A 24,747-nucleotide genomic window follows, 5' to 3' on the forward strand; every position below is an offset into this window, starting at 1 on the left:
GTGTTCCATTACATGATCACACAACACTGAGCAATAAAGTATGCTCATCAGCATGCTAATAAAAATGTGATAATGAGAATTACTGGGCTTTTCTCACCACTATGGAGTAAAAGGTACAGCAGCTTTGTGTCACCATATAGATGTTATATGCTTTTTATTTTAAGAGCTTATTTTTATGCAAACGCACAAAGAAATAAGGTTGCTATGGGAACACTAACTCTTAATTCCTAGATGTGTGTATGTAACACAACAAATGTAGTATTCCACTAAGCCTGACTTTCGCATAGAATTTCTGATGCATTTTCAGAGGAAGAATGATTCAGTAAGCAATGAAGGGAATGGATGGAAAGAACTGAAATATAAGAAAGAATTCTATAGGACATTAAGAGGTATCGATATTTCCTGTAGGGGGTGGGGAGGGGAAGACAAAGAATATGCTCAGTTTCTATTTCTTGAAAATTTTCAGTCTAGGTGATATTCTCAGCGTATTTCATAAAATTTCCATGAGCTGAAAACCCATTTTACTAATGCGCTTGGCTACTGGCTTTCAGGTATATTAATTGAAAATCTGGAGACATTGAAGTGAATTTTTACAGTCAACTCTCTTACATAATGCTGGAAAGAATTAACAGTTATGTAGCCAGTAGAGATAAAACTGCATAACCATCTGATAAACTGCACCTCTTGTGTGCACTTGACCTTCCAGACTTCGCTGCAGTGTTGTCCTTTTTCCCTATTGCTTTTGTATTCTAGCAGTTTTTGAAAAAAGGAACAATCATCAAATGTATGTATCTAAAGACACTTCTTCAGGATTCCATTCTAAATTGCACTTACCTGTGATGCAAAATTACTAGTCCAGCCTTGGGCCTGATGCATGTGGATGGCTTAGTACCTTACCTGTCTGCAAAGGGGGGTAATGTTCCACATCTGTAAATGGGTTCATCTCTGCAGTGGGACAGGCAACATCTCAGCTGTTTATATTTGTTCATACTGCATAGCTCTCTAGGATCCATTGTGCAGCTATCAAATTTGAGACCTACTTCTTTAAACATAAGCTATGCTAGGCATTTTTTTGTTCATCTTTCCTAATACATGTATTTGAAATCATATCAGTAAAGGTTTCTGCCTTGTCAGATGCAGTTATCAAAAAAAAAAAAAAAAGAATCTATTTATGTGGTATTTAAACAATCTAAAACTTCTTCCAGTACGTTTTTGATAATACATCCAACTTACCCAGAATACAGTTAGGCAAGGAATTAATTGTCTCAAACGCCTTCCTAGGTTATCTTACAAATTATATATGCCTATATCAATGCCTGCTCAAACATCTTTTTCCATACATAATTTCAAATATTTATGTTTTGACATTGCTTCTTGTGGATATCTACTAAGATTTTATTCTTTCGTTGACTGTTGAAGAACATAGAAGAAAGAATGGTATATTGACTATTGTCATATATGTAACATGTACAGATTGATAGTCCTTTCTCTTGTGGTAAAACCAGTAGAAAATATTAGTTATTAGCCTTTTGTTAGTGAAGAATTGATAATTTAAAGTAAAAGTCTATGAATCTGGACAGCATCAGACCCTGTTTCTATTTTTTACACTACACTTTAAAAATGAAATTTGTAGTGATTCCTAATTTTAATTTCATTGTCTAAGAAATTATTGGTCAGCTGCTTTAAGCATTATAAAAATAACTACATAAGACAAAAATGTTATTGAATTCAATGGACATGGGAAAGGTCAATAATTCTCACTAAATTTCTTATAAACCTCATGCAGCATAAGCTAACTATTCCTGAAATTTGGCTTTGAGTGCAGAATCTGGATCCATAGTTGTCTTTGTTTCTACTTCTCTGGAAAATACTTGGAATCAAAAGTAATTGCACCACATGTTAAAAAAAATAAAAATTAAACCTGATTATTTTAAAATAAGGTTTCCCCCGTTCATATTCCTATGCAGCTTTGTATGATTTGAAGATGATCAACTGCAGTATCTCTCTGAGTGATGTTGGAGAGAAAGGAGATAAATGGAGGTAAATACTCCGCAGATGCTGTAGTTGGCCATATAAATCATATGAGGTGCTTCATACAAAGTTGTTCCATTATTCAAAGTTATTCAGAATATCCAAACACTCTCTCCTCTTCTAAACCTCACTATCCTGCGTTATTCCAAGAATGATTTATTAATAATGGTATTTAAAACAAGCATGTGTTCCTAGTTAGGGAAAACTGAGATTCTGTTTAAATTAAGGAAAAAATCCAAATATAGAATTAGAATATTTTTTTCAGATTAGATTATTTATTGTACAAAACTTCACACTAAAAGTTAATTTAAAAAAAATATTTATTCAATAAAGTAGAAAATGGTCATGGGGAAAGGAGAAACAATTGAAGATAGATGTGCTGGTTTTGACTAGAAGAGAGTTAATTTTCTTGGCAGTAGCTGGTGTGGGGCTGTGTTTTGGATTTGTGCTGAAACCAGTGTTGATAATGCAGGGATGTTTTTGTTATTGCTGAGCAAAGCTTACACAGTGTCAAGGCCTTTTCTGCTTCTTACACCACCCCACCAGCAAGTGGGCTGGGGGTGCACAAGAAGCTGGGAGGGGCCACAGCTGGGATGGCTGGCCCCAGCTGACCAAAGGGATATTCCATATCATATGACATCATGCTCAGCATGTAAAGTTGGGGAAAGAATAAGGAAGAGAGGGGACATTCAGAGTGACGGCGTTTGTCTTCCCAAGTAACTGTTGCAGTGATGGAGCCCGGCTCTCCCAGAGATGGCTGAACACCATCCTGCCAATGGGAAGGAGTGACTGAATCCTTGTAATGCTTTGCTTGTGTGTGCGGCTTTTGCTTTACCTGTTAAACTGTCTTATCTCAACCCACGAGTTTTCTTATTTTCACTCTTCCAGTTCTCTCCCTCATCTCACAGCGGGGCGGGGAGTGAGTGAGCAGCTGTGTGGGGCTTAGTTGCTGGCTGGGGTTAAACCATGACAATAGATGATATATACATTTTGGTCCAGTGAGCAGCACTGCTGTTGGAAGGAAAGACTACCAAAGGCACCATGAGTGTTTCTGAAATGGTTTTCCTTCTTCTTTATTGCAGAATAATAAATTATTACTTGCCTAAATCAGCAGTAGTTTTTAATGGCCTCTCTCATGTACCTGTCTCTCGTTATTCTCTGCCTTCTTGTTCTGGAAACAGTTTAAATGGGCCAAATACAGTCCCCGTTCCCCAGAATTTCAATCTAAGGTCTGTAAAAGGCTTGCAAGATTATAAATTAGCATTTTCAACTGGCATGTAGACAAATGAGAATGTATCCGATAGAATGGAATGGGTTTTCAATACTATATGTTTATCAGGGGTGTAAATACCTAATGAGAGTGTTTTCGGTCGTAGGTAATTCAGATTGTCAGTGCCATTGACAAAGATGATCCGAAAAATGGGCATTATTTCCTGTACAGTCTTCTTCCTGAAATGGTCAACAATCCAAACTTCACCATCAAGAAAAATGAAGGTAAATATAAAACATATATCATGTGTATCTGTATAACTAGTTTTGAATTGCTTTGTTGACTTCCAGTTACTTTACTAGTTTGTCCCTAGGGCAATTACGAGGTAGATAATCTGTTTAATGGTACCTTCATTATATCTCTTAAGCTATTTCCAATATCTTTACTGTAGATAAGAAGAAGGCAAAATGAATACTGAATTTAGATCCAGAAGACAGCTCTCTGGCTTAAATAAAATGAAAGGATGGATTTACTGCCTGTTTTATTTCTATTAATTTGAAATTCCAGAGATATGCTGCAAGATGAAAATCTGAAACTGTGTTGATAAATAAATGTTGATCCTACATTGACTGGATATAGATGGGAGCATAAAATTGAGTATCTACTAAATCTCCCAGAGGAAACACCTTTTAAGCCTGTTTGTTCTGTGTATAAAGGTTCCAAAGTATTTCAGTTAGGCAATTTTACTAGAAAGAGAAATCTGCTCGGTCAGCAAAGCCCAGAAGAGCACTTTGTATCACGGTGCTTTAGAGCACTTCTGGAAGGGTATAATATCATTTTGTAGTGCTATAGAAGTGGAATTTCATGCGTGATGGAAAAAAAGACCCATTCAATATCATGGAGCAATAAATTTTCACTTCTCCTTTTCTTTGGCACACGGATATATTTGAAGGTCATGTGAGGAAGAGCTAGGAATGATAACAACCATTCTATAAATAGTGTTTTATGTATTTATACTTACTTGAATATTCAGCGAAGATTTTCCATCTTGGGTTTTGTTTGGGTTTTTTATTTGTTTTTTTTTTTTTATTTTAATAAAACACTACCCTGTCAGGAATTTTAGTCAAACTCAGTCTCTTATTTCTCTTATTTGAAATGATAATGAAGGAAATCCCTATATAGTCCATTACTGATAAGAAGATGTATGTATGAGAAGTATGTGCATGAGTGTAAAATTAATACATGAAATGTCAATTAAAGAGAAAATGCTGGTTTTATTTTGTATTCTAGCTGTTCCAACCAAGAAGATCGATGGGACCATTTTGTTAAATGATACTATAAAAATGTAAATTCTTATATTTGCTTAAATGTATCCTGAAGTTTTCTTTTCATTAGATATGTTTTTCTCTTATAGCCTTCATGAAGTATGTCTCTACCTATACCTGTACTTTCATGCAGGAAATAAGTCTTTGTATGTTTTCTGCACTTACAAGAGAACATGAAACAAACCTCTTCAAAATGTACTTCATAATCATCAGTAGTATAACACGAGTTGAATTAAGCATCCTAAATGTGAGGTGTTTTTCTTTGCACAGCATTACAAAGTAAAAAAGGTCTTAGCATTTCTCTTAATGTTTGAATACTTCACTTACATCACTAATTAGCCTTGTCCTTCCAATGTGTTACCTGTTTAAGACCCACTCTTTCTCCTAGTCACAGCCAATGGCAAAATGACTCCTGATCTGAGTGGGAGTGAGGAACCTTTCTATGTACCATGGATTAGAAAAATGAGTCCGACATTGTTACAACATTGCCACTCATTTTTATACAGGTTTTAGTGCATTTGAGTGAGTTAAATGTGTACATACTCTTAAAGCAACAAACTGAAATCTCTTGAAATTAAAAATCCACTTGAAGAGACTTCTCTGATTTAATCTGTCAGTATCCAAGAATAAAATTCCAACTTTGCATACCATCCTTTGCTATCAAATTGCTCAGCCAGGGATGCAGTCCATGGTTGATGCTAGAACATGATCTCCCACAGGATGCAAATATTCCTGTCAAAGCCAAAACCATGGTATAATTTGGTTGAGATGAGATTTCATGTCATTTAAACATCATAAATCTTTATTAAGTCTTTATTTAGTTATGCCACTTAAACAATGAACTTGACCATGACTTTCTCTTGCTTATCTGCTAGATAAGCATGAGTGATTATTCTTGTTGAAAAAATCTCCAGTATTCCTAAAAAAACTGAACTCAAAAATTTCTCCTTGGTTGTACTAATGAGTGTCTGGGCTGTCCAAACGTCAGTTTGGTACAGTTTGTTGGAAGCAATGTGAGAAAATGCCTATAACAAACCCTACTCTCATTTCTGAAGAATTGTGTTTCTGATGATCAGATGAGTGCACAACCCATTTAGGCGTGGAACAGAAAAACGTTTCCTCATACTGGTGGGCAAAATCCTTGACATCCTGACTGTGACCTCAGCCTCAACTTCCTCCCATATTCTTGGCCCTGCTCAATTCTTCAAGGCAGCAGCAATTGACTTGATAGCTGCTGAAGAAATGCTGTCCTCTGATGGATATTATAAATGCATTGAATTTTCTCAGGAAACTTAATGTAGAAACCCAATACTTTATTTGCTAGAATTAGTAGTATTTTTTCTTTATTTAAATGATTTTTCATATCTTGCCTTTCTCCAAAATTCTCTGAAGTGCAGAGATAAACAACAGTACCCCTCCGGAAGAACATTTGTGAAATGATAATACTCCTTCGGATTCTTCTTTTGTGCTTTAGGTAACATTGTGGCTTTTGGCAATTACTTCTCTACTTCACAAAGTAATGACATTAGCTGACCTGGTGGCACTAGTATGCAAACAATGCAGTTTGGCATCTGCCATGGGAAGAAAGCTGTCATGCTCTGTTTCTATCCCTCGTACTAAAGAATATATAAGATGCGTGTATTTTGGAATTTTCTCTAGATATATGGCACATAAGCATAACTGTTAATTATTTTAGTTTGTTGCCTACAGACTAATTCTATTGTTTAAACTTTCCAGATTGCCCCAAGGCAAGTTCACATGATACTTCAGTAATTAACTGTGCTGCCTAAACATACTACAAATATTATGATTGGCTACATTGCTATTGCCAGATATGTTTAACTGAGTGACACAATGGTGTGTCTTCATCAGAAACCAGAGGAAAACCCACTTCTCCTAAGATTATATTGTGTATTACAGAAACGATACTGTGATCATTGCAGAATCTGTTCCTTGAAAGGATATACCAGTATCTTTTATTTGTTTGGTCTGTTAAATTTGCATATTTACAATCTCCTCAGTAGACAAGACGCCAAAACTGTAGAGGTTGTAGTGCCTTTTTAATGTAAGTAATGTAAAAATGTAAATTTAAATGTCATCATACATCTCATTGAATATCTGTAGATCATCTCTTAGCAACCTTTATTTTTCATATCTCCTGATCTGTTCTTTCTGTTCTTTTCTGAGCTCAAACGTCTGTTACTGAGTAGTTTTTCTTAGGCTTTGTGCCTTGGCTAAATGGGCAGCTAGTGAGAATGTGAATTAAAACAATCCTGCTCTCTCAAACTGTAATGCAAAGAACGTCGATCATTTAGATTGCCAGATGCATAAACCTTTATCCTTTCACAAGAGAAATAATAAAAATATGAGCAGTTAAGACAACACGAAAATCATGTAATGTTTTCTGTGTTAGTCCTGCTGACTAAACCTGTAACTGCATGACGTAGGAAATCTTTAACTGCATATACTCATGTAGACTGTCGGGTGACTGACTTCACATGTCTTTGTGTTGGGTTTCTGCATAGGAGTAGAAATGGAAAAAATGAAAAATAAATGTTTTGTGTAGTGTTTCCGACAAACTTCAAACGAGAAAAAAACTAAAACTTCAGATGAAAATATCTGATGTTTAGGCAGGTGTTGATATACTCTAGCAATGTGTTGTAGATTCCTTAGATGAATTGAATTAACCCTTCCAAAAAGCTATAGGATCACAATAAATGACAAAAACCTGACAGGATTTAGACAACCGATAAGGAATTCGTACTGTCATGGCATCAGTAAATTGAAATGAGACCTCTGGAAATAGAATTAGCATTTGTTGACAGTCTTTATTCAGGCGAGTGGTCTTCACAAAGCATTACCTAAAATCTAATGCCAGTACACGGATCGTCTCCTTCATCCCAAACAATATGCTCACAGCAATACCTATTTTCAGCATTGAATTCCTAATGTTCTCATGGTTTCCCTAGGTTGTTCAAGCGAGAACAGAATTTTGTGATAAAAGCATTTTCACAGATGTAAACATTTTGATATGCTGCCAATGCAATTTTTACTTTCAAAAACTAGCAAATACATCTTTGCCATGAAGTAAAGAGACTTAAAGTTTTTCCCAAAAGACGTTTCCATTGCTCTTCTACTTTTCTTATGCCAAATTCTGTTTCCTAATGGAATAAACTCTTGAATCAAATGCTCTAAAGTGCCTTTGGATGCAGTAACTTTTGAAAGAAGAAGTGATGCATCTCTACTGTATAAACGTGATATTACATACCCCTTGTTAGGGCTTATGTAGTAGAAGCAATCACAGGGTGGCTTGGGACGTGGGCAGGCCTTCTCTTTGGGTTAAGAGAAGCATCTTGATGGCATGTGTTCATATTCCTGCAGAAGTCCAATAGTATTATCAGTAATCAACCTTCCCTCTTCTCAAAATATTCAATGTCCATCTGGTGGTTTGAGCTCTGAATTTGAGCCAGACTGATTTTATTGAGTGCATAGTAGAGAGGAGCTTTTTTTCTTTTTAAATTGAAGTATAATATATACTTTAGTGATGAACTGTTCTGTTGGTTCTCTATAATGAACTTAATATTTATTCTCAGCCATGCTTAGTCCATTATACCTACGATACCTATAATAGCTCCAAGAATGTTCATGTTTAAATGTCCATTTCTTTTGTTCTTTCCATCTGGCAAGTTTAATCCGTCACTTATGTCCTCATTGTGCTGCCTTGAAAGTACAGGCAATGTGTCATGTATTTAAAAGGAAATAGCCTGGTATAATCACTTCAATCACTAACTGGCTTGCATGCCTTTGTATGCTATTGCACATCTTATTTTAAAATATTGGCTATTTCTCATCACCTCTTCACCATTACTAAATAAATATTTCTAAACTATTTAGAAATAGCTGGAGAAGACAATTACATGCAACGTCTCTTTTAGATATCCCAAATAATACAAACAAATTATCAGCACTACTTCATTCTTAAAAGTACTTCTGTGTCACTGTGTTTTTAATGAAATATAACGTAGATTTTTCCCACATCTTTTTCCTGAAAATATTTTCAGCAGCATCTGTCAAATGCATACTTGGAGAGTGAGTCTTTTGTTCCCACAAGAATAACTCTCATGTGTTAAGACGAGTTTCTTTCCCTGAATCAGTTTGCTTTTGCGTTTCTTGATAAGTCTCTCTGCCATTGTCTCAGCTGCCAGCTAAAGCTCCTCCTGTGTTTTTGATTGACTTTTCTTTCCAAATATAGACCTCAGAGAGCTAAGAAGTGGCACTGCTATTTCATTGCCCTCCTTCCACTTTGCCCAATTTCAAAATTAACCCACTGACCTCAGGTACAAATTTTCTTAGCAAGGACATCATTAAACTTATCATTTCTTGAGGGATGTACAACGAACATCTAGAATAACAGCACCCATATGGTCCCTTGCATATAAGCAGTAAATCCTCATACATTTTGCAGTTTCATGCAATTTTTCAAGAGCCTTGGGAAATGTTGTAGCCCAGCTGCCATCTATGCCAGAGGGTGTCTCACGATGGCAGTTCTCGGGGGAAAGCACATGCTTATGTACTTCTAATACGTTTAATTATCATCCTCATTTCTTTTATATATAAATAATTATACTTTTGAAGTATGATTCTAAAACATACCAAATCACATCCTTGTTAGTGGTTTTCTTGAAAAGTAAAACTAAGCGATGAGATCAGAGATGTGTCTTGCATCAAATAAGTACATATTTTTCTGCCATGTCTGTCAATATTTGTGGTATGGAATGACATCAAGAAGACTGCATCTAAAATTGTAAAAATAATATGCTGCATAATCTAGGAAACAGCATTGATCAGTGACTCTCTTAATAGGCATAGTTTTGTCACCAGAAATCACAAGGAATTCAGTGTGAAGGTAGCAGAGTTAAAAGTAAATTATTCCAATGTATTAAAAACTGACAAACACAAACTAACTTATAATCTGGCACTTCTGTGCTAGAATCTGCCATCCTCAGGCACACGTCATGTTTCTCCAGGAGTGTTCATAGTGTGAAAAAACATATTATAAATATCATACTATCAATCTTTTTCTCAGCATGGCATTAAAACTGGAGCTGTTTAAATGGCAAAGTTCAACATTTTTATAAACCAAGGATACCAGAACAACCTCAGATTATTGATTTGTTTTTTTATGAATGATACAGTTAATAATGATATTGTTAATATAAAATTATTGAAAGATTTTCTTTTTAGTGTGGTTGAAAGATTTTATTCAGTAAGTTATTTTTTGCTTATGTTACAAATTTTAAGTTATAGAAGTTAAATCAAGAAAGCGTAAAGAAAATGTTGATATTTTGCTGAGTAGAAATGTCTAAGTTTTATCAAAACAAATCATCTGTTAGTTAAGGTAGCTAAGCTTCATGAAACATTTTAGTTCTGCGGATTTAGACTATTCTGACATGAAATTATATTTCAGGAAACTTTTAATTGTATGTCAGATGCATACTTACCTTTCTTAGTTAAAAAAAAAAAGTGATTTACAGGCCTAAATGTCCACGTTCTGCTTAGGATCTACAAGTTATTCTACACTGCTGGGTCTGAGTCCCTTTCTAAGAATGATGACTCAAGTGTGTCTTGGTCTGTGTGCTGGAAACAGATAAGCTTTATGATCCAGCTGTGTGGTGACAAGAGAACACTATGCTACCTTACCTCCCTCACTATTGGAGAAGGCAGACAGGGATATTGTGACCTGAAAAAGGAAAGGCAGATTCTGGCTTCTGCTCAATTAGTATGCGAAAAGTGGTATTCAGCCAGTACAAATAATTTTCCTGGAGCAAGTGGTTGTGCATTAGGTGGTAAGTGTCGAGTCCCTGAAATAATTTGGTTTTATAACAGAGGAAACGCAGTTCTTTATTTATAGTACTCAGGTTACTTCATCGTTAGTCCTTAGACAATTGACCTTATTGAAACTGCTTTAGATCAGAAACAATGTTGGATCACTCTTTGTAGGAAAAGTAATCAATTTTCTTATTTACATATCTGACGGGATTCTAAGATGTACCTGTGAAGTAATAGACTATGTGTAAAGACTCAAAAAGATGAGCCCTTTCTGCTAGTGATAAAGTGGTAAGCAACGTGAGGTGGAAATCAGTACTATAGATCTTTAGACTGTTCTCAAATTCTAGAAGACTGGTAGAATTTCAAGTTAATGATAATATTACCAAGGGACCCCAATACATTCCAGTAATGCTCAGAAGTTCTGTCTTGCCAGGCACTTAATGCATTTCCATTTTCATTGTATGATTTCACATTGCAGTTGAAGTAATATATTCAACTCCGTTCTACTTTACCATTTTGTGGCCCTAGCAAGGTTACACTTTTCCATGGTACAGTAGTGTTAGTCCCATCTAGTCTGAGAATGTCAGTGAAAATATTCTCAGTATATATCTTTCATACCTGATAGCTTTCTGCTTCCTTTCCTCCGTCTTTCTTTACTATCATCGCTATCGACTATGTTCTGTTTTTCCCTGATGTTCTGTTTTTCCTTGATGTTGAATATCAGTTGAGTGCGATTTGAAACAACTTCCCTGGCATAGGAGGATGTGATGTTATTTTGTGAAGATTATGTTAACGTAGATGGGAAACAGCATTTTTCCACTCCAATCCTTTGTGTGCCACTTCCTTCACTGACACCTGCTTCTACTGTCTTTCCCATCTCTCTTCTTGCATGCAGATCACTGCTCTTTCTGGACTCCTTTCTAATTAGAACCACAGAACAAGTGGAGACTAAGTGCAGTTCCTCTGCAAACATACTTTTTAGCCCTGTCTGGGTGATTTACACCTTCTTACAATGGTTATGTGCCTTTCGCCACTGCAATAGACTAGAGAGATGAATCCTTCTTGGTGCACATAGCTGCTCTAGCTGAAACTGAATGTCAGAAAAATAGAATCAACTCTTCAAAGGCTAACTCAGCTACCAAGCTCCTCCACGCTTTGACCATTCTGTCTGTTCTGTCCATCTGAAACCTTATTCACTCCTCTCCTGTATTCAGGATGCAGGGCTCCAGACAGATTTCCTCTCTCCTCCGCCCTAAGCCAGATGTGATCCATCAAGTCTTCATTCGACCGGACAGGCCAACCTGATGAATGAACCAGCAAGGAGGGGGCCATCTGGTAAGCCGATTGTCCTCTTTTAGGCATCTTTAGGCTCTTCTTCAGCTCTGCTGTGTTCCCCAGCACGTCTGTACTTTTTATAGTTTTGTAGCTGGCAAAGTGTTTCTCTGGGAGCACTTCTGTTCCAAATGCTGTTTAACCTCTCAATCCTGTTTTAGTTTAGCTCTGTGATGACAACTTCATTCCAAGCCTCACAAATACAAACTTCCAGAAAACTACAGAGGAGTTGTATATGCACATTGGAAAATAAGACTCATTTCCACAGCATCACATCCTTGCAGAGAGGGCTTTTTTATCATATGAATCAATCACAATTACACAGCTATTTCAGGACCTTTATGTAAGCATGACCCAGCCCAAAACAACATAAAATGTGAGTGATGAAATGCAGGACAATACTGTATATATGCAGCATGCCATTATACATACATGACCAAACAGACTTATTCTTCTCTCATTCTTAATTTCTTATTTGTGCTGCTAGCAACATAATGTTGCCAAGGCAACAATTCTGGTTTATTTTATAAATCAAACTAATTAAGAACCAGATGCAATCTGAGTGACAAAGATCTGAGGTCAGTGTTGTGCAGCATATATATGACAGTGCTTACTCATGATGTGGAGATGGATTGGACACCTGTGAATTTTCCTGCTGTTGGAGTTTCAGCATGCTCAGATAGTGTAATATACTTATTTCTCTTTTTCTAGTTTATTCCTTTAATTTCATAAGAAACTAAAGAAAAGTGAGCAACACTGCTATGACTTTAAAAGGCTAAGTAAGGGATAAAAGTTTATGAAAACAAAACAAAAAAGGAAAATAATTTGATCAGCAAATTAGCATGAAAATAAATCTATTTTAGTAATAATATGGAACATGGATGAGAGAAATAACAGATAAGAAAAAATTGAATCTTCAGTGTGTCTTAATTTCAGACACATTGTGTGGAAAACAAACATTAAATCAGAGTCTCAAAACTAAACTGCTTAGCAGTCTGAAAGGTGTTTTTTTTAATGAGTACAAAACTTCTCAGCTAAGTGCTATCAGGACAACAGTAAGATCCGTAGTACCATCTATATGGAATTTGTCTTCCAATGAAACATTGCTCTATTAGCCCTTTAATTTTCAAAAGTCCCCTAGGTGCTTTAAAAACATAACTCCTTGATAGCCAACGGCACCCATGATAATTATATTCTAGGACTTTAAAAGTATTTCTGAGGGCTATTTATGTCCAAGTAAATATAGAATACTTGGAGATAAGTTTCCAGATTTTTAATCATTTTTTGAAAATATATAATAACAATTAATTCATTATTTGCTCTAATTGTACTTTTCTTTTGTCAATTAATGAGAAACTAGATAGGAGTCCCATTTTAATGTTTCAGTTTTAGTGAAGCTTAAAAGAAACCCAACACTCTTCTATTAGAGGAAGAATCTGAACAGACTAAACATGAAAACAATTTAAGTAGGAATCACCACGTATTAGCTTTTAAATTTTCCTTTGATTAGTAAAAATCTCCTTTTGTCAGTATAACAGATATAAAGTATATAGACTATTTGCACATGGTTCTTCTGTTAGAATAGAAGATATTAATTCATCACACTTTGCTTCAAAGCTTAACTGATAACCTATTGCACAACTAACTTTATAATGTGAATTAAAAGAACAAAGATCATATTCCAATTTGCATCTTGTTTTGCACCAATTACACAAGAGGTGTACAGGAAGGAAGTAATTATTATTGGAATCACAGTCATTCAGTCATTCTTCCTATGAGGTGACCATTACATTGATTATTATGTGAACTCTGTTGTTTATACATTCTCCTGAACCTGTCTGGTGTGGTCACATTTATTCCATACCCTTTCATTTCTTCCTTACTCCTTTTAAGGAGGTGACTGTTCAAGAATGGGCTGTATTTCCCTGGCAAAAGGAAATACAATGGTGACAAACAGAAGGAAATCTGAATTTTTTAATAATTTTGACCCGAGCTGCTCACATCAAATTTTAAAGAATAAGGGAGACAGAGTTTTTATTCTGTTGGTTGTGGGTTTTTTGAACCACTTACGATATTTTCTCATCAACTTCTGATTTTGTAATTTGTATGGGTGGGCTTGTAAAATGAGTCACTTTGTTAGTCTTCATTTAATTCTGTCTAATTAGGATGTATTCTATTTGGCAAGCATCCAGTAATTTGTGATATATTTATGTAATTATTAGTATCTAATATTTATATAATAAATATGCCTAGAAGGCAATCCATTCAGAGGCCAGAAAAGAGGTAGAGCACACAGTTTTACTGAACGCAAAGATCTTACACACTGAGCCACGTGCAGAAAATAAACGAAATGCGTAAGTTGACCTGTCTAGTCTGGGGAGAGAGTTTGCATATCCTAAAATGATAGGATGTGCATACTTGGTAATCAGTGCTGATTATAGAGGGAGTGAAGATGGGCCCCTGTTTGAAGTGAGATAATAAGCCAGCTTGTTAGGGAGAGATAAATAGAAGAACTTCAAGAAAAGGACCAGATGTCTGCCTGATGGTATTGAAGAGGGAGAGCTAGTGGGGTCCTTCGAAGGTAACATGGACAGATGCGTAGTCAGATTACAGTGAATCAGTAAAGCAGTGGTAGCTGTCTGCCCGTGTTGAGATAGCAAAGCCAGATCACCCCGGCTTGGCCTACACTGATTGTGGGTTCACTTTTGCTATAGGCTAAGAGCTATATACATTCTTGAGCAGTAACTGTAACACTATAGTAATTTTTTTTCAGACATTTGGTTCTATAATAGGAGATAAGTCAGGAATAAAGTCTTATCTGTGTAGTTTTGAATGGAATTAGGTATTGCAGTCATAAACCTTAAAGGAGCATTGATAATAATCACTGAATGTTGATGAAAGTACTGTGCTGTGTTCTATAGAATGTTGGACTGTCTTGAACATGAACAGACTTTTTTCTTCTCTTTAATCTTTAGAATGTCATAAATGACATAACAGTTTCTCACTGCTTTCATAAAAACACATCAAACTTTTTAGTTTTGTTTGTGTCTTGTTAGGAAACTTTTATTCAGTCTAACCTAAAACTAAAGCTAAAACTAGGTTGTAGGAAATAGTAAGAAATAAGATTAAAACGTTCCATGTAGCCTTTTTGAACTTGTCACTCCCTAACCTTAACTCCATCATGTCACTTTCTATAACGTTTTCATCCATTATATATGACCCTTCTGTAAATTATACAGTGTTCATCCCAGTAAAGATTAAGACCTCATGATCTAAGAGCATTCTGCAAGAGTGATGTTTTTTTGGTAAAGGAACTGTTTTGGAGTTCAGAATAGTTCTGTATAGCTTGGCAACAAGTTTCCTGTATGATTTTGGAGACGTCATTTAATCACTGTGCCTGTCATTGTCCCACGCGTACACTCAGATTTGTTTTAAAATATTCATCTGATACTCACATATGACGTCAATGGCACCTACTAGCAGCTCCCTATGGATTGGTAATGACCGAGATTTTCAAGAGTGCATTACGGTGTCTCTTTGGATTCTTCTGAAACTCCCAGTTAGAAAACATGTAGAAGTTATTGGGCAGCTCAGGGAAGGAAATGGTGGAGCCCAGTCTTATGGCAGCTGTAGTAAAGCATTGTTGTATCTTTGATACACGCTGGAATACTAACTATAGAGGAAAGTAGTTTAGACTTGGTTCTACACCATACATCTCCTTCTATACCATCTGTCTATCCCACAGCATTACAGTTTCGGTCTTTATACTACTACTTTCTATTTTTTAATGAGAAAAATAATGTTTTATGACAAATCAGCTTTGTTATATTGTGCTTCTCTTCTGCTAACATACGAGACTAAAAGATATATTTGCTAAAAACTCAAGTTCTAATGCAGTCTGTCTAGCAGAACCACTTGCTTCAAAACTTTGTATAAAGAACTTAGCTTTTTCTAGACTAAAATTGTTTCTTGTAATATTTTTTCTTTTCTTCTTCCCAGCAAGGAAACATGTATCTTTCTCAAAGTATCTGTTGTTTTTTTCTGCTCTCCTTTTTGACTATTTAAGCTTTCTTTCATGATCATGGAGGGTTTTTTTGGCATATTGAGATGTATTCTCCTTAGCCAGTAGAATTGCCTAGTGTCTTTTACTTAATCCTGCTTCATATTTTTATCGCAGCTTCTGCCAATACACTTCATTTGTGCTTTGTTAGACTCTTCATCATGAATGAGAAGACAACAGGGAACAATTTCCCTGTGATATGCAAGTTGTTCTCTTATCATAGAGATGCAATATATATTTTTACCTTAGAACTTTTCTACTTGGTATGAAAAGATTTGATGGATAAGATGTCTTCTGTGTTGTCGCACACATATTTCAATTGTGACTAACAAATGTTTTATTCTTTGCAGAATCTCCATCCTTGGAGATTTTCAAAAGCTGCCTGGACATGGTCCTGGGCTCTAGGTAGTTGTGCTTGAGCAGGCGGGCAGACCAGATGATCTCCAGATGTCTCTTGCAACCTCAACTATTCTGTGATCCTATGAAAACTCTGGAGCATTCTATGAACTGATGCTATAGTTTGCAGATATTTACCAATAGAAGCATTGACTTTGTAATATCTTTACAGCACTGAAGCAAAAGTCAAGCGTTGACATCTTTCCCTGCCTCCTCCTTCTTTCCAAGTTATGTGCTGTGTGACGCAACATATATAGAAAAGTTAGGGTCTTGCAGTATGTTTCAGTCTTGAAATTTAAATGCATATGCATGTGTGTTCCTGTAGACCTGGTTTGATTCTTGGTAATCTGACGGTGTATGCTAGTTTGGAACTTCTGGCTACGCCGTGTTTTCTCTATGTAATGTTTACATGGAGTGCAGAAATGTTCCCAAGAGTGTCTGGAATGTTTCATTTGAAAACTGTATACAATCTATTCCACTCTGTATACAGGTAATTATTTTTTTCACTTACTGAAATTCCTTCTCTCCTGGATGCATTTTGCTGTTCCCTGTGTTTCAAATGACCATTAGTCTTCACCACAGGAGACACGTCCTCTTTGAGAGGTGTGCATATAATAAGACATTATGTGTATACTTTTGGTGTAAGACAGAGGGGCAGAGGTATAAATTACTGCCATTAATGGCCTGATGATAACAAATTGTTATTGTTATGTGTAATCTGCATATGAGAATGTCTTCAAAATGTCATTATCTTGCTGCTTGTGTGCCCAGGGGCAATCTTATACCATAGCATTTCAGTCTTTCAGATTACAAAAAGCTAATATAACTCTTGATGACATTTACAAAAATGTATAATGGCACTCCTTTCAGTTGTCTCACAGAACTTATTCTCAGTGAAGTTAAAGGGAGTCCTTCGTATATAAGAACTGGAAGATCTGGCGCTTTGTAAAATCAAAGCCACATTTTTTTTTCTGAAGTGTTACAAGCTCAAGACAATGTTAAGTCAAAATTTTTTTTAAATTTGTTTTCTGATTTAAAATACCTGAGCCAATGCTGGCTTTTTTTTTTTATATAGTCTAGTGGTTCCTTTCTGCCACTATGTTTCAAAATGAACATTATGAAAAAAAACTCATAATAGAAATACACTGATATGGCTTGTAACAAAACATCAATATGATTGACATGTCTGATTCCATATTCAGTTTTAAATGACTGTCATATGATCTGTTGATAAATTGTTTTAAATTCTTACGTGTGCATGTATATGTTCCATACAGTATTGGAACAGAAAAGATAATTATCATGGCATGGAGAAGTGTACGTTAAGTTGCTTAGTGTGAAACTCACTTAAATGCCAAGAACACATCACATTTAAAAACCAAAATGTTCCTGCTTAAGTCTTATTTTTCTTACTATGGGATTCAGTTTACATTCCAGAAAGTAAGATTCACTTGAAACATCTGTGATTGTCTTCATAGTCATGAAGACTCTGAACTTTTCCAGATCCTAGAAGTAAGTCACTGAAGTAAGAATTGAAGAATGCGTGTGAAAGTGAGGAAGGTGAAGAACATAGGATGGAACTCTTTCATCACCTACCGAAAGTACTATAAATTTCATTGAATATGCTTGAGATTTAGCTGTACACAAAGAGAACCTTAAATCAATGTAATCCGTAAAACTGTAAATCTCACCGTGACCTAAGGTGCTTAGAAACTTTTCTTTCACTAGTTTCACCTCCTAGATTGCACTTATAAGTACACATTCATAGAAAGAATAGGAATCCATTATTCCTAAAGACAAATACAGATGGCAAAGGCTGGGGATATTTTGGCTTTTTTATTTACCTTTGCAACATTTTGTTGGATCTCATAACACAACAATGGAATGTTCTTGGTAGAAATGCGAAATATAGCCATTATTTTATCAAAGCATTATAAAACACAGTATTACTTTCTGAAACTTTTTGGTTAAAATAACGAGATAATAGAATTAACCAGAATATGTAGGTTTCAAAAATGATCCATCAGTCTATGCAAATTGCTGTGTTAATAAAGTATTTTTAATGCTAAGCACATTTGACAGCCATTTCATCTCTCTTTCTAAACCACGGCTTGGCAACCCGCATTAATTCTTACACTTTACAGATGTAACATTCAATGCACATGCCATGTAGTGATGTGATCCGAATAAAGTAAAGCATGTCAAAGCAATGTGATTATTAGTAAACAAGATTGTGGCTGGCTTGTTGAATACAGAAGAGAAAAATGAGAGGCAAAAGCCAGTGCTGTTTTAGCATACCTTACATCTTCACTGGCCTGAATTTGCTTCAGATTATGGGAGTGTCAATCATAACTGGCACCAGGGGAATCAAAAGAGATAAATGGGCGGGAGATGTTTAATCTCACATCAAAGCGGGTGAGATTAAAATCAGGTATGTTGGGTACAGTTCAGACAATTGGGGTAACTGCGTAGCTTGAACAGACCCAGAGAGCAAAGTTTCCTGGTTTGACTTACCGTAAGTATCTGTAAATTAAAAAGAGAGAGTGGTACTATTTCCTAATTATTTTTCTACCCTGATAACAATAATACTAGTATTGTTTCAGACTCAATGCATGCTTCTGCATCATTATTTCTTCTGCAGAGATTTTCTGTCCTTCCTTCAATGGGTTAAAAAACCAAGGTACAAAATGTAAGAGTTGCCGCTAGACTGCAAGTGACCATATAGATATGTTTGATTATAGCTCTGCTGGACTAAAGGTCAAAAGAAAGTTTTAGAATACTTAAGAGACAATTATCTAAAGTTCAGACTTTTCCAAAGGAATAGAACTAGAAATTATACAGACTATTATCTAAAGTTCACATTTTTCAAAGGAAAAAGGTAGGAGGAAATGTTTATTCCATCACTTTGCTGTTAATTTGTCTGGTTTTTTTATTGTCAAGAATTTATTTACTACAAGTTCTGCATCACAGTAGTATTAACATGATTATTCCCCTTTCCAAGAAATTTTAACACGAGTGATGTGTTCTTATGATGACAAAATACTACTTTGCTCATGATTCGAAATTCCCAGCAGCACTTTTTATTTTTGCAAAAGAATACATGACCTGGCAATAGGTTTAGCTTTTTTATTCATTAGTTGATTCGACAGTTCAATTCTGGCATAAGCTATTACTATTTAGGCCAATTGCTAAAGAAAAAAAAAATCAAAAGATACAAAATATGTGACTTTTTCCAATTCATTTCCTCATCACTACACTTTCACCCATGAAATACTTTTCTTCCCGTGTTCTTATGGGTGTTTTAAGGGATTCCAGAAAGTCCAGATCTCTAGAAAAATCAAAATTAGTTCAGGTGTTTGCTAATGTGTCATAGGAATGTTTTGTGAATTGCCATTATATGTGTCAGCATGGCACGTGACTTACTATGGTGCAGGAGAGACAGTTTGATCAGTCAGCTGAATTTTTATAGCACAAAAAACTTTTTCCTATTGAACCTGATGTCTGCTATCAAATTTGATAGCAGTCATCAATCTGCTTTTTTTGAAGACATCACAAATTGTGAAATTGTGACATTCATGAAAAGCAGGTCAGTTTGAAATACCTGTGAATGCTTCAGTGCCCATATGGTTTGGCTAGCATAAATCAGACAAAATATACTATAAAAATGGCATCTTTTCATTTCAGATTGTTTTATAAGCCTTCTACTTGAATACAACATTTATGTCTTTACCATACAGATTAGGCAAAGGGTCATCTTTCTTGTAAACTACTGTTCAACTGGATTTTGTTTGAGACATTGATCAAGGAAGATCTAGTACATGTGTAAAATATTACGTATGACACGGTTGTGTATACATATTAACATAAATATACGAGTTCTCAAAAAAATCTAGTGTGCATAAATACATCCATGTTGAAAATGCTAAGTTTAATCACGAAACTAAATTTTTATACTAGTACTAATGAACAAATGGATTGTTTTTTTCATCTGCTAACAACTGGCAAATTTACAACAGGCAAACTCAAGCCTGTTCCCTTTAAATCAGCTATTCCTTTACAAAGTGTTACAGCCTGAGGCAGAAACAACAAGAAAAGTCTTACATAAACACGGATGTTTTTTAGTGGCATTCTTTTGGAAGCAAGAAACCCATGCTTCTAACTTCTACTTAAGTGTAGTCTGAAACTTTCAAATCAGTTTTTCAGCTCAGGGCCTGTCTGTGAATAGTGCTCTTTTACAAGGTGAGCATTGATGAGAGTATGCTTTGAGTTGCTGCTTCTGGTTTTTCTGCTGCCTCAGAAAGCAGGTCATGAGTATTTTTTCCACTGCTTTTGTAATTACCAGAACAAAAAAAGATCTCAAAACGATTGAGTTGACAGGTATCACATGCGGGACTATGAATAGTGAATTGTTGGGGCTGCACTCATTGGTCTTGTTTCTGCACGTTACTACCACTCTAAATATGTATGTTTATGTATGTTTTATCTTGTTTAACATTGTAAGGTCTCCAGTATTGAGCAGTAAGTATTACAGGAGGCACATACATGAATTCAGTTATGCAAAGAGCTGAAATGCTCTCTTAGCATTCTCTTGAATGTTTTCTTGTAATGCATTTGCAGATGGCTGCCAAATACTATATAGCTAACATTTATTAGAATGTCCTATGTTTTGGTTTTCTTCTGCCTGTAGTTTGGTAGTTTCCACTGAAACCTTGATGATAATAACTTAGTTAATCAGTTATATCTAGGTTTTATGTGAGAATAGATGCCGTTTATGAACTGAGAAAGGAAATGAATGAGCTGTCCTTGTCTTTTCATTATCAAAAAAAGCAGGGAAGCAGGGAGTATCACAGTAAGGATATTCTTGCTGCTCTTTTACTTGTGCCAAAGAACCATGTATTACAGAGAATCTGTTTTATACTAAAAAACATACACAAAAAGATAGCTCTAATAAACATGAAGAAACCTATATTTCTGTCATTTTAGTATTTCCAGCTGTAAAGTTTCCAGTTAAAATTCTTTCTTCACATAAGTACCCTATCCAGCGTAGATAACAATTTCTACCACAAAGTCCTTAATACCATTAATGATTTGATCTTTCTGAGAACATTATGAAAGGGATAGAAAAAGGAGGACAGAAAAAGAGCTATGTAGGTGTAAGGTTACACAGCAGGGAAGTCCACTGATCTCAAAATATTAGAGACCGCGAGGGAATTAAAGAATTGCAATAATGTGTGCAGAGAAAATGACACTTAGATGTAAACTGACTGATTCTGGTTTTTTACTTTTGTTCTGTCATTTTATTGTGTGGCTTAAAATTGCAACATGCATTCTTGTACAAAGTGGAAGATGAAGAAGTTGACTCCTGCCTGCTAATTTCATATACAGGTTGATGTCGATGCCATTAAAGTCAGTCATGTTCAGGAAATCCAAAAGTAGCTTTGTATTAAAATTATTACATTTACTTTTTCTCAAAATCTTTCATCCAAGAACCTTAAAAGAGATCAGAGAGTTTTGAGAACAATTGGGAATCTGAAGGAATCACTTGGCCCTATGGTAAGCATGCCCTCAGTTGTGGACATTCAAACTACTTTTGTCTAGAAATTACAGTGGGACATCTTGTAAAGAGCTTCTGCATTGTCATTCTTTGTTCCAGCTGTGAAGGAGATATTCCCATAACAGTCTCTTGATGGTTGTTTTTGCAAATCTGCTTGTAAACTTCAGAAATTGAGAGTCATATGATGATCTAAATTACTAATCTGGTTTTATGTTCAAAAATGGGTAAATATGATCTCCAGATGTAAATTGTAGTTACGTATTCCTGGAACTGTGTTGCTCTGACCTTATGCTGATGTAAAAATTTGTGATGAGTTAAAACAACTGCTAAGAGTGCTTCTCTTACACTATTCCTTACGCCTGCAGGACAGAATATAGCTCCTAGTCCATCCCGTGTGGTGGTACATTATCAGAGAAATGGCATTTAATAGGACTCTGGCATTTCAATGAACTTCTTCCATCCCTTCCCCGCATAGAAGGGTTCAGAATTCAGGGGGGCTTATTTTGATGGAGAATGTCAAAGGACCTCCTGAATGTACCTCACTGACTGGAGATAAAGTCTTAATGTCCCTCTCTGCCTGTGGCAGGTTACCTCAGAGCTTTATTAACAGAGAGGGGTTCTTCTTTTCTGCATGTAATTTTACTTGTTTTGCTAAAAGTAACATGAATAAATAAATAACCTGAACAGCGCTATAATGAAGGATCAGTGGGTTAATTGGAAGGATGAGTGGAAAGTGATTGTCCCCTCTCCTGCTGAGCACCTGCTGCCGAGTTAATTCGTGCAGCAGTGCTGGAGGTTGTTCCTGGAGGAGATTCCTGCTGTTTTGTCAGCTACGGGTAAGGGGAATGTCCACAGAGAGGAGAAAGCAAATCAGATAAACTGAGTTTATTGCTAATCAGCTGCCAGGATTTATTTTCAAGTTCTAGAAACCAACCAAAACGTCAATTAGAGAGTCATTGTTCTTCACTCAAGAGTCACATCTCCAGGAACACCAAGGTGTATTTATTTTAGGACACAGCAAAGAAAGGCAAGGAAATTGTTGCTAAACAAAATTCCTAAGGCAAATTGAGTCCTTGCCGTCCATCGACAAAACTATTCGGTCATTTCATTTTGCTTTTCCTATTGACTACTTCTGATTGCCAGTTTCTTTCTGGGCACAACAGATTCAACTTTAGTCTAACACAGCAGCTTTTAACAACAAAAAAATCGTCTGTAAGAAAAAAAAGGTGTTTGTTTTCTGTCCCTGTCTTGCATCTCTTCTTACGTAGTACTAACTATTCACCCATTACAACTTCTTTTACACTTAAATAGTTCAGCTAAATGTCCCAAATATCTTACATATCTTTTACTTTATCGTTTCTTTTGAACTTGAATTGGTAACCATTACTGGTACCAGGTCGTTTCTTACACTCAGCAAAGCTTCACTGATAGGCAGAAACGGGCACTGTATTTTCTCCACCTTCCTCTCGATTTTTCTGCTCTCTTCCATTTCTTTATAGTCCTCTTCCTCTTTTACTTTGTTTTACTCTATGATTCTGGCTCATTAGATTTTTCTGAACTATGCGGTGTAGCAGTGAGTGTGTCAGAAAGATGGAAGGGATCTGAAGCTGTCACCAGCAAGAGAAGTAGCTGCTTTTTTTTGTTGGTTTTTTTTTTTTTTTTTTTTCTTCCTAGAGCAGGTCCTTTAGCTCTTTTGCATATCTGTAAAGGGCAGGGATGGTGGGGCTCAGCACATGAATCCTTTCCTCCACCTTGGACAGAGAAGGACTGTACCAGGCTTGTAGGAAGGAACAGGCTATATCAGTACAGATTTCTAGAATACAAGTCACTGTTTAATGTAACTAAAAGTCTCTGGAGTTCTGAATAAATGACTACGGATGTGACACTTCTGAGTGGGATTTGTCTCAAAGACAGAAAGAGCTGGAAATTGAGTCCCACATAGTTTTTTCTCCTTTGAAAGGTTAAAGCAAAAGGATTAAGCATGCAACTTATGCTGACATGTTTTTAATTTTGCAGGAGAAAGTCAAATGGACAGATAAGTTTATTTCAGTATTTGAAAATGTAGGGGTGCAGAGGAGGAAAAGAATGCTATCAGATAGAAAAACCCATACCTTTTTCACGTTACAATAGATGTAATGTGAAACTCTTACTTTGGTAAAGCTGCACACACCAGTATTCAGGAAAACAATATTATTTTACTAACATAACATTTCCCTTTGCTCCTTGCAGTTCAGATAGAGAGCAAGCATGACACTGGAAGGGGTTTAACTTGCACACGTGTGTGTTTTAATCTTTGACACACTCAGCCAAGAAGGAGGAGTGCAGTTTTTGCTTATTTCCAGATGTGTGCTAATTGTTGACCTAAAACATACTTGACTTTTCCACTGCATCATAGTGGCACGTATAATACTGTGTATCATGAAGCAGTTCAGCGCTATTTGAGTTGTCAGAATTCTTAAGAGCTTATACCTGAAATTTATCTTCTGTAAACACATATGCTTACCTTAATTTTAAAAAGGGCACAAGGAAGGATAGAATATTTATTTAGCTCCAGGGTGCCATCAGTTTTGATGTTACTGTTTCCAACTTGAATAGATAAAAACTCAGGATTCCTGGAAAGAAAAATCATTAGGAATCCTTTTTTTTCTGCAAACATATTATGAAGTGTCCGTATTTACACTGCTTTATAAAGTAGTTGATTTTTAGGTTGATCTTCATGTGTTACGTACTCTAAATGCTATGAAAAATGCTGACATGTTTACATAACCCACAATATAAATTATAGTAAGAACCTCTCTAGGCTGCATAAGTGTGACTGGTAGGTGTTTCCACCATGGAAGGGATACAGAAGACTGCAAAATCAAAGACCCTGAACTTCAGAAAGAGCCTACTTGAAGTTCAGTTTCTTAGTCACTGAATGGGAAAACAAGCCTTCTCTTGTATGAGACAATTACCACATATGCTTAAATAGAAAATAATCTTTCTTCATCTTTTGTTCTATGGAAATAAC

The 24,747-nt window shown here is 35.8% G+C and overlaps 1 protein-coding gene across 3 annotated transcripts in view; it reads left to right on the forward strand.

Moving 5' to 3' along the window:
- The window catches only part of LOC104379849 (cadherin-8), a 134,933-nt gene that overhangs the window by 106,369 nt on the left and 3,817 nt on the right, over window positions 1-24,747 (forward strand). For all 3 annotated transcript variants that reach the window (XM_086621141.1, XM_086621142.1, XM_086621143.1), the window contains one exon: window positions 3,408-3,525. In XM_086621141.1, the coding sequence (XP_086477267.1) occupies window positions 3,408-3,525 (118 nt within the window). The remainder of the gene's footprint in view (window positions 1-3,407; window positions 3,526-24,747) is intronic.

Source organism: Tauraco erythrolophus, chromosome 15 (genome assembly GCF_009769465.1).
Source record: "Tauraco erythrolophus isolate bTauEry1 chromosome 15, bTauEry1.pri, whole genome shotgun sequence".
Taxonomy (NCBI): Eukaryota; Metazoa; Chordata; class Aves; order Musophagiformes; family Musophagidae; genus Tauraco; species Tauraco erythrolophus.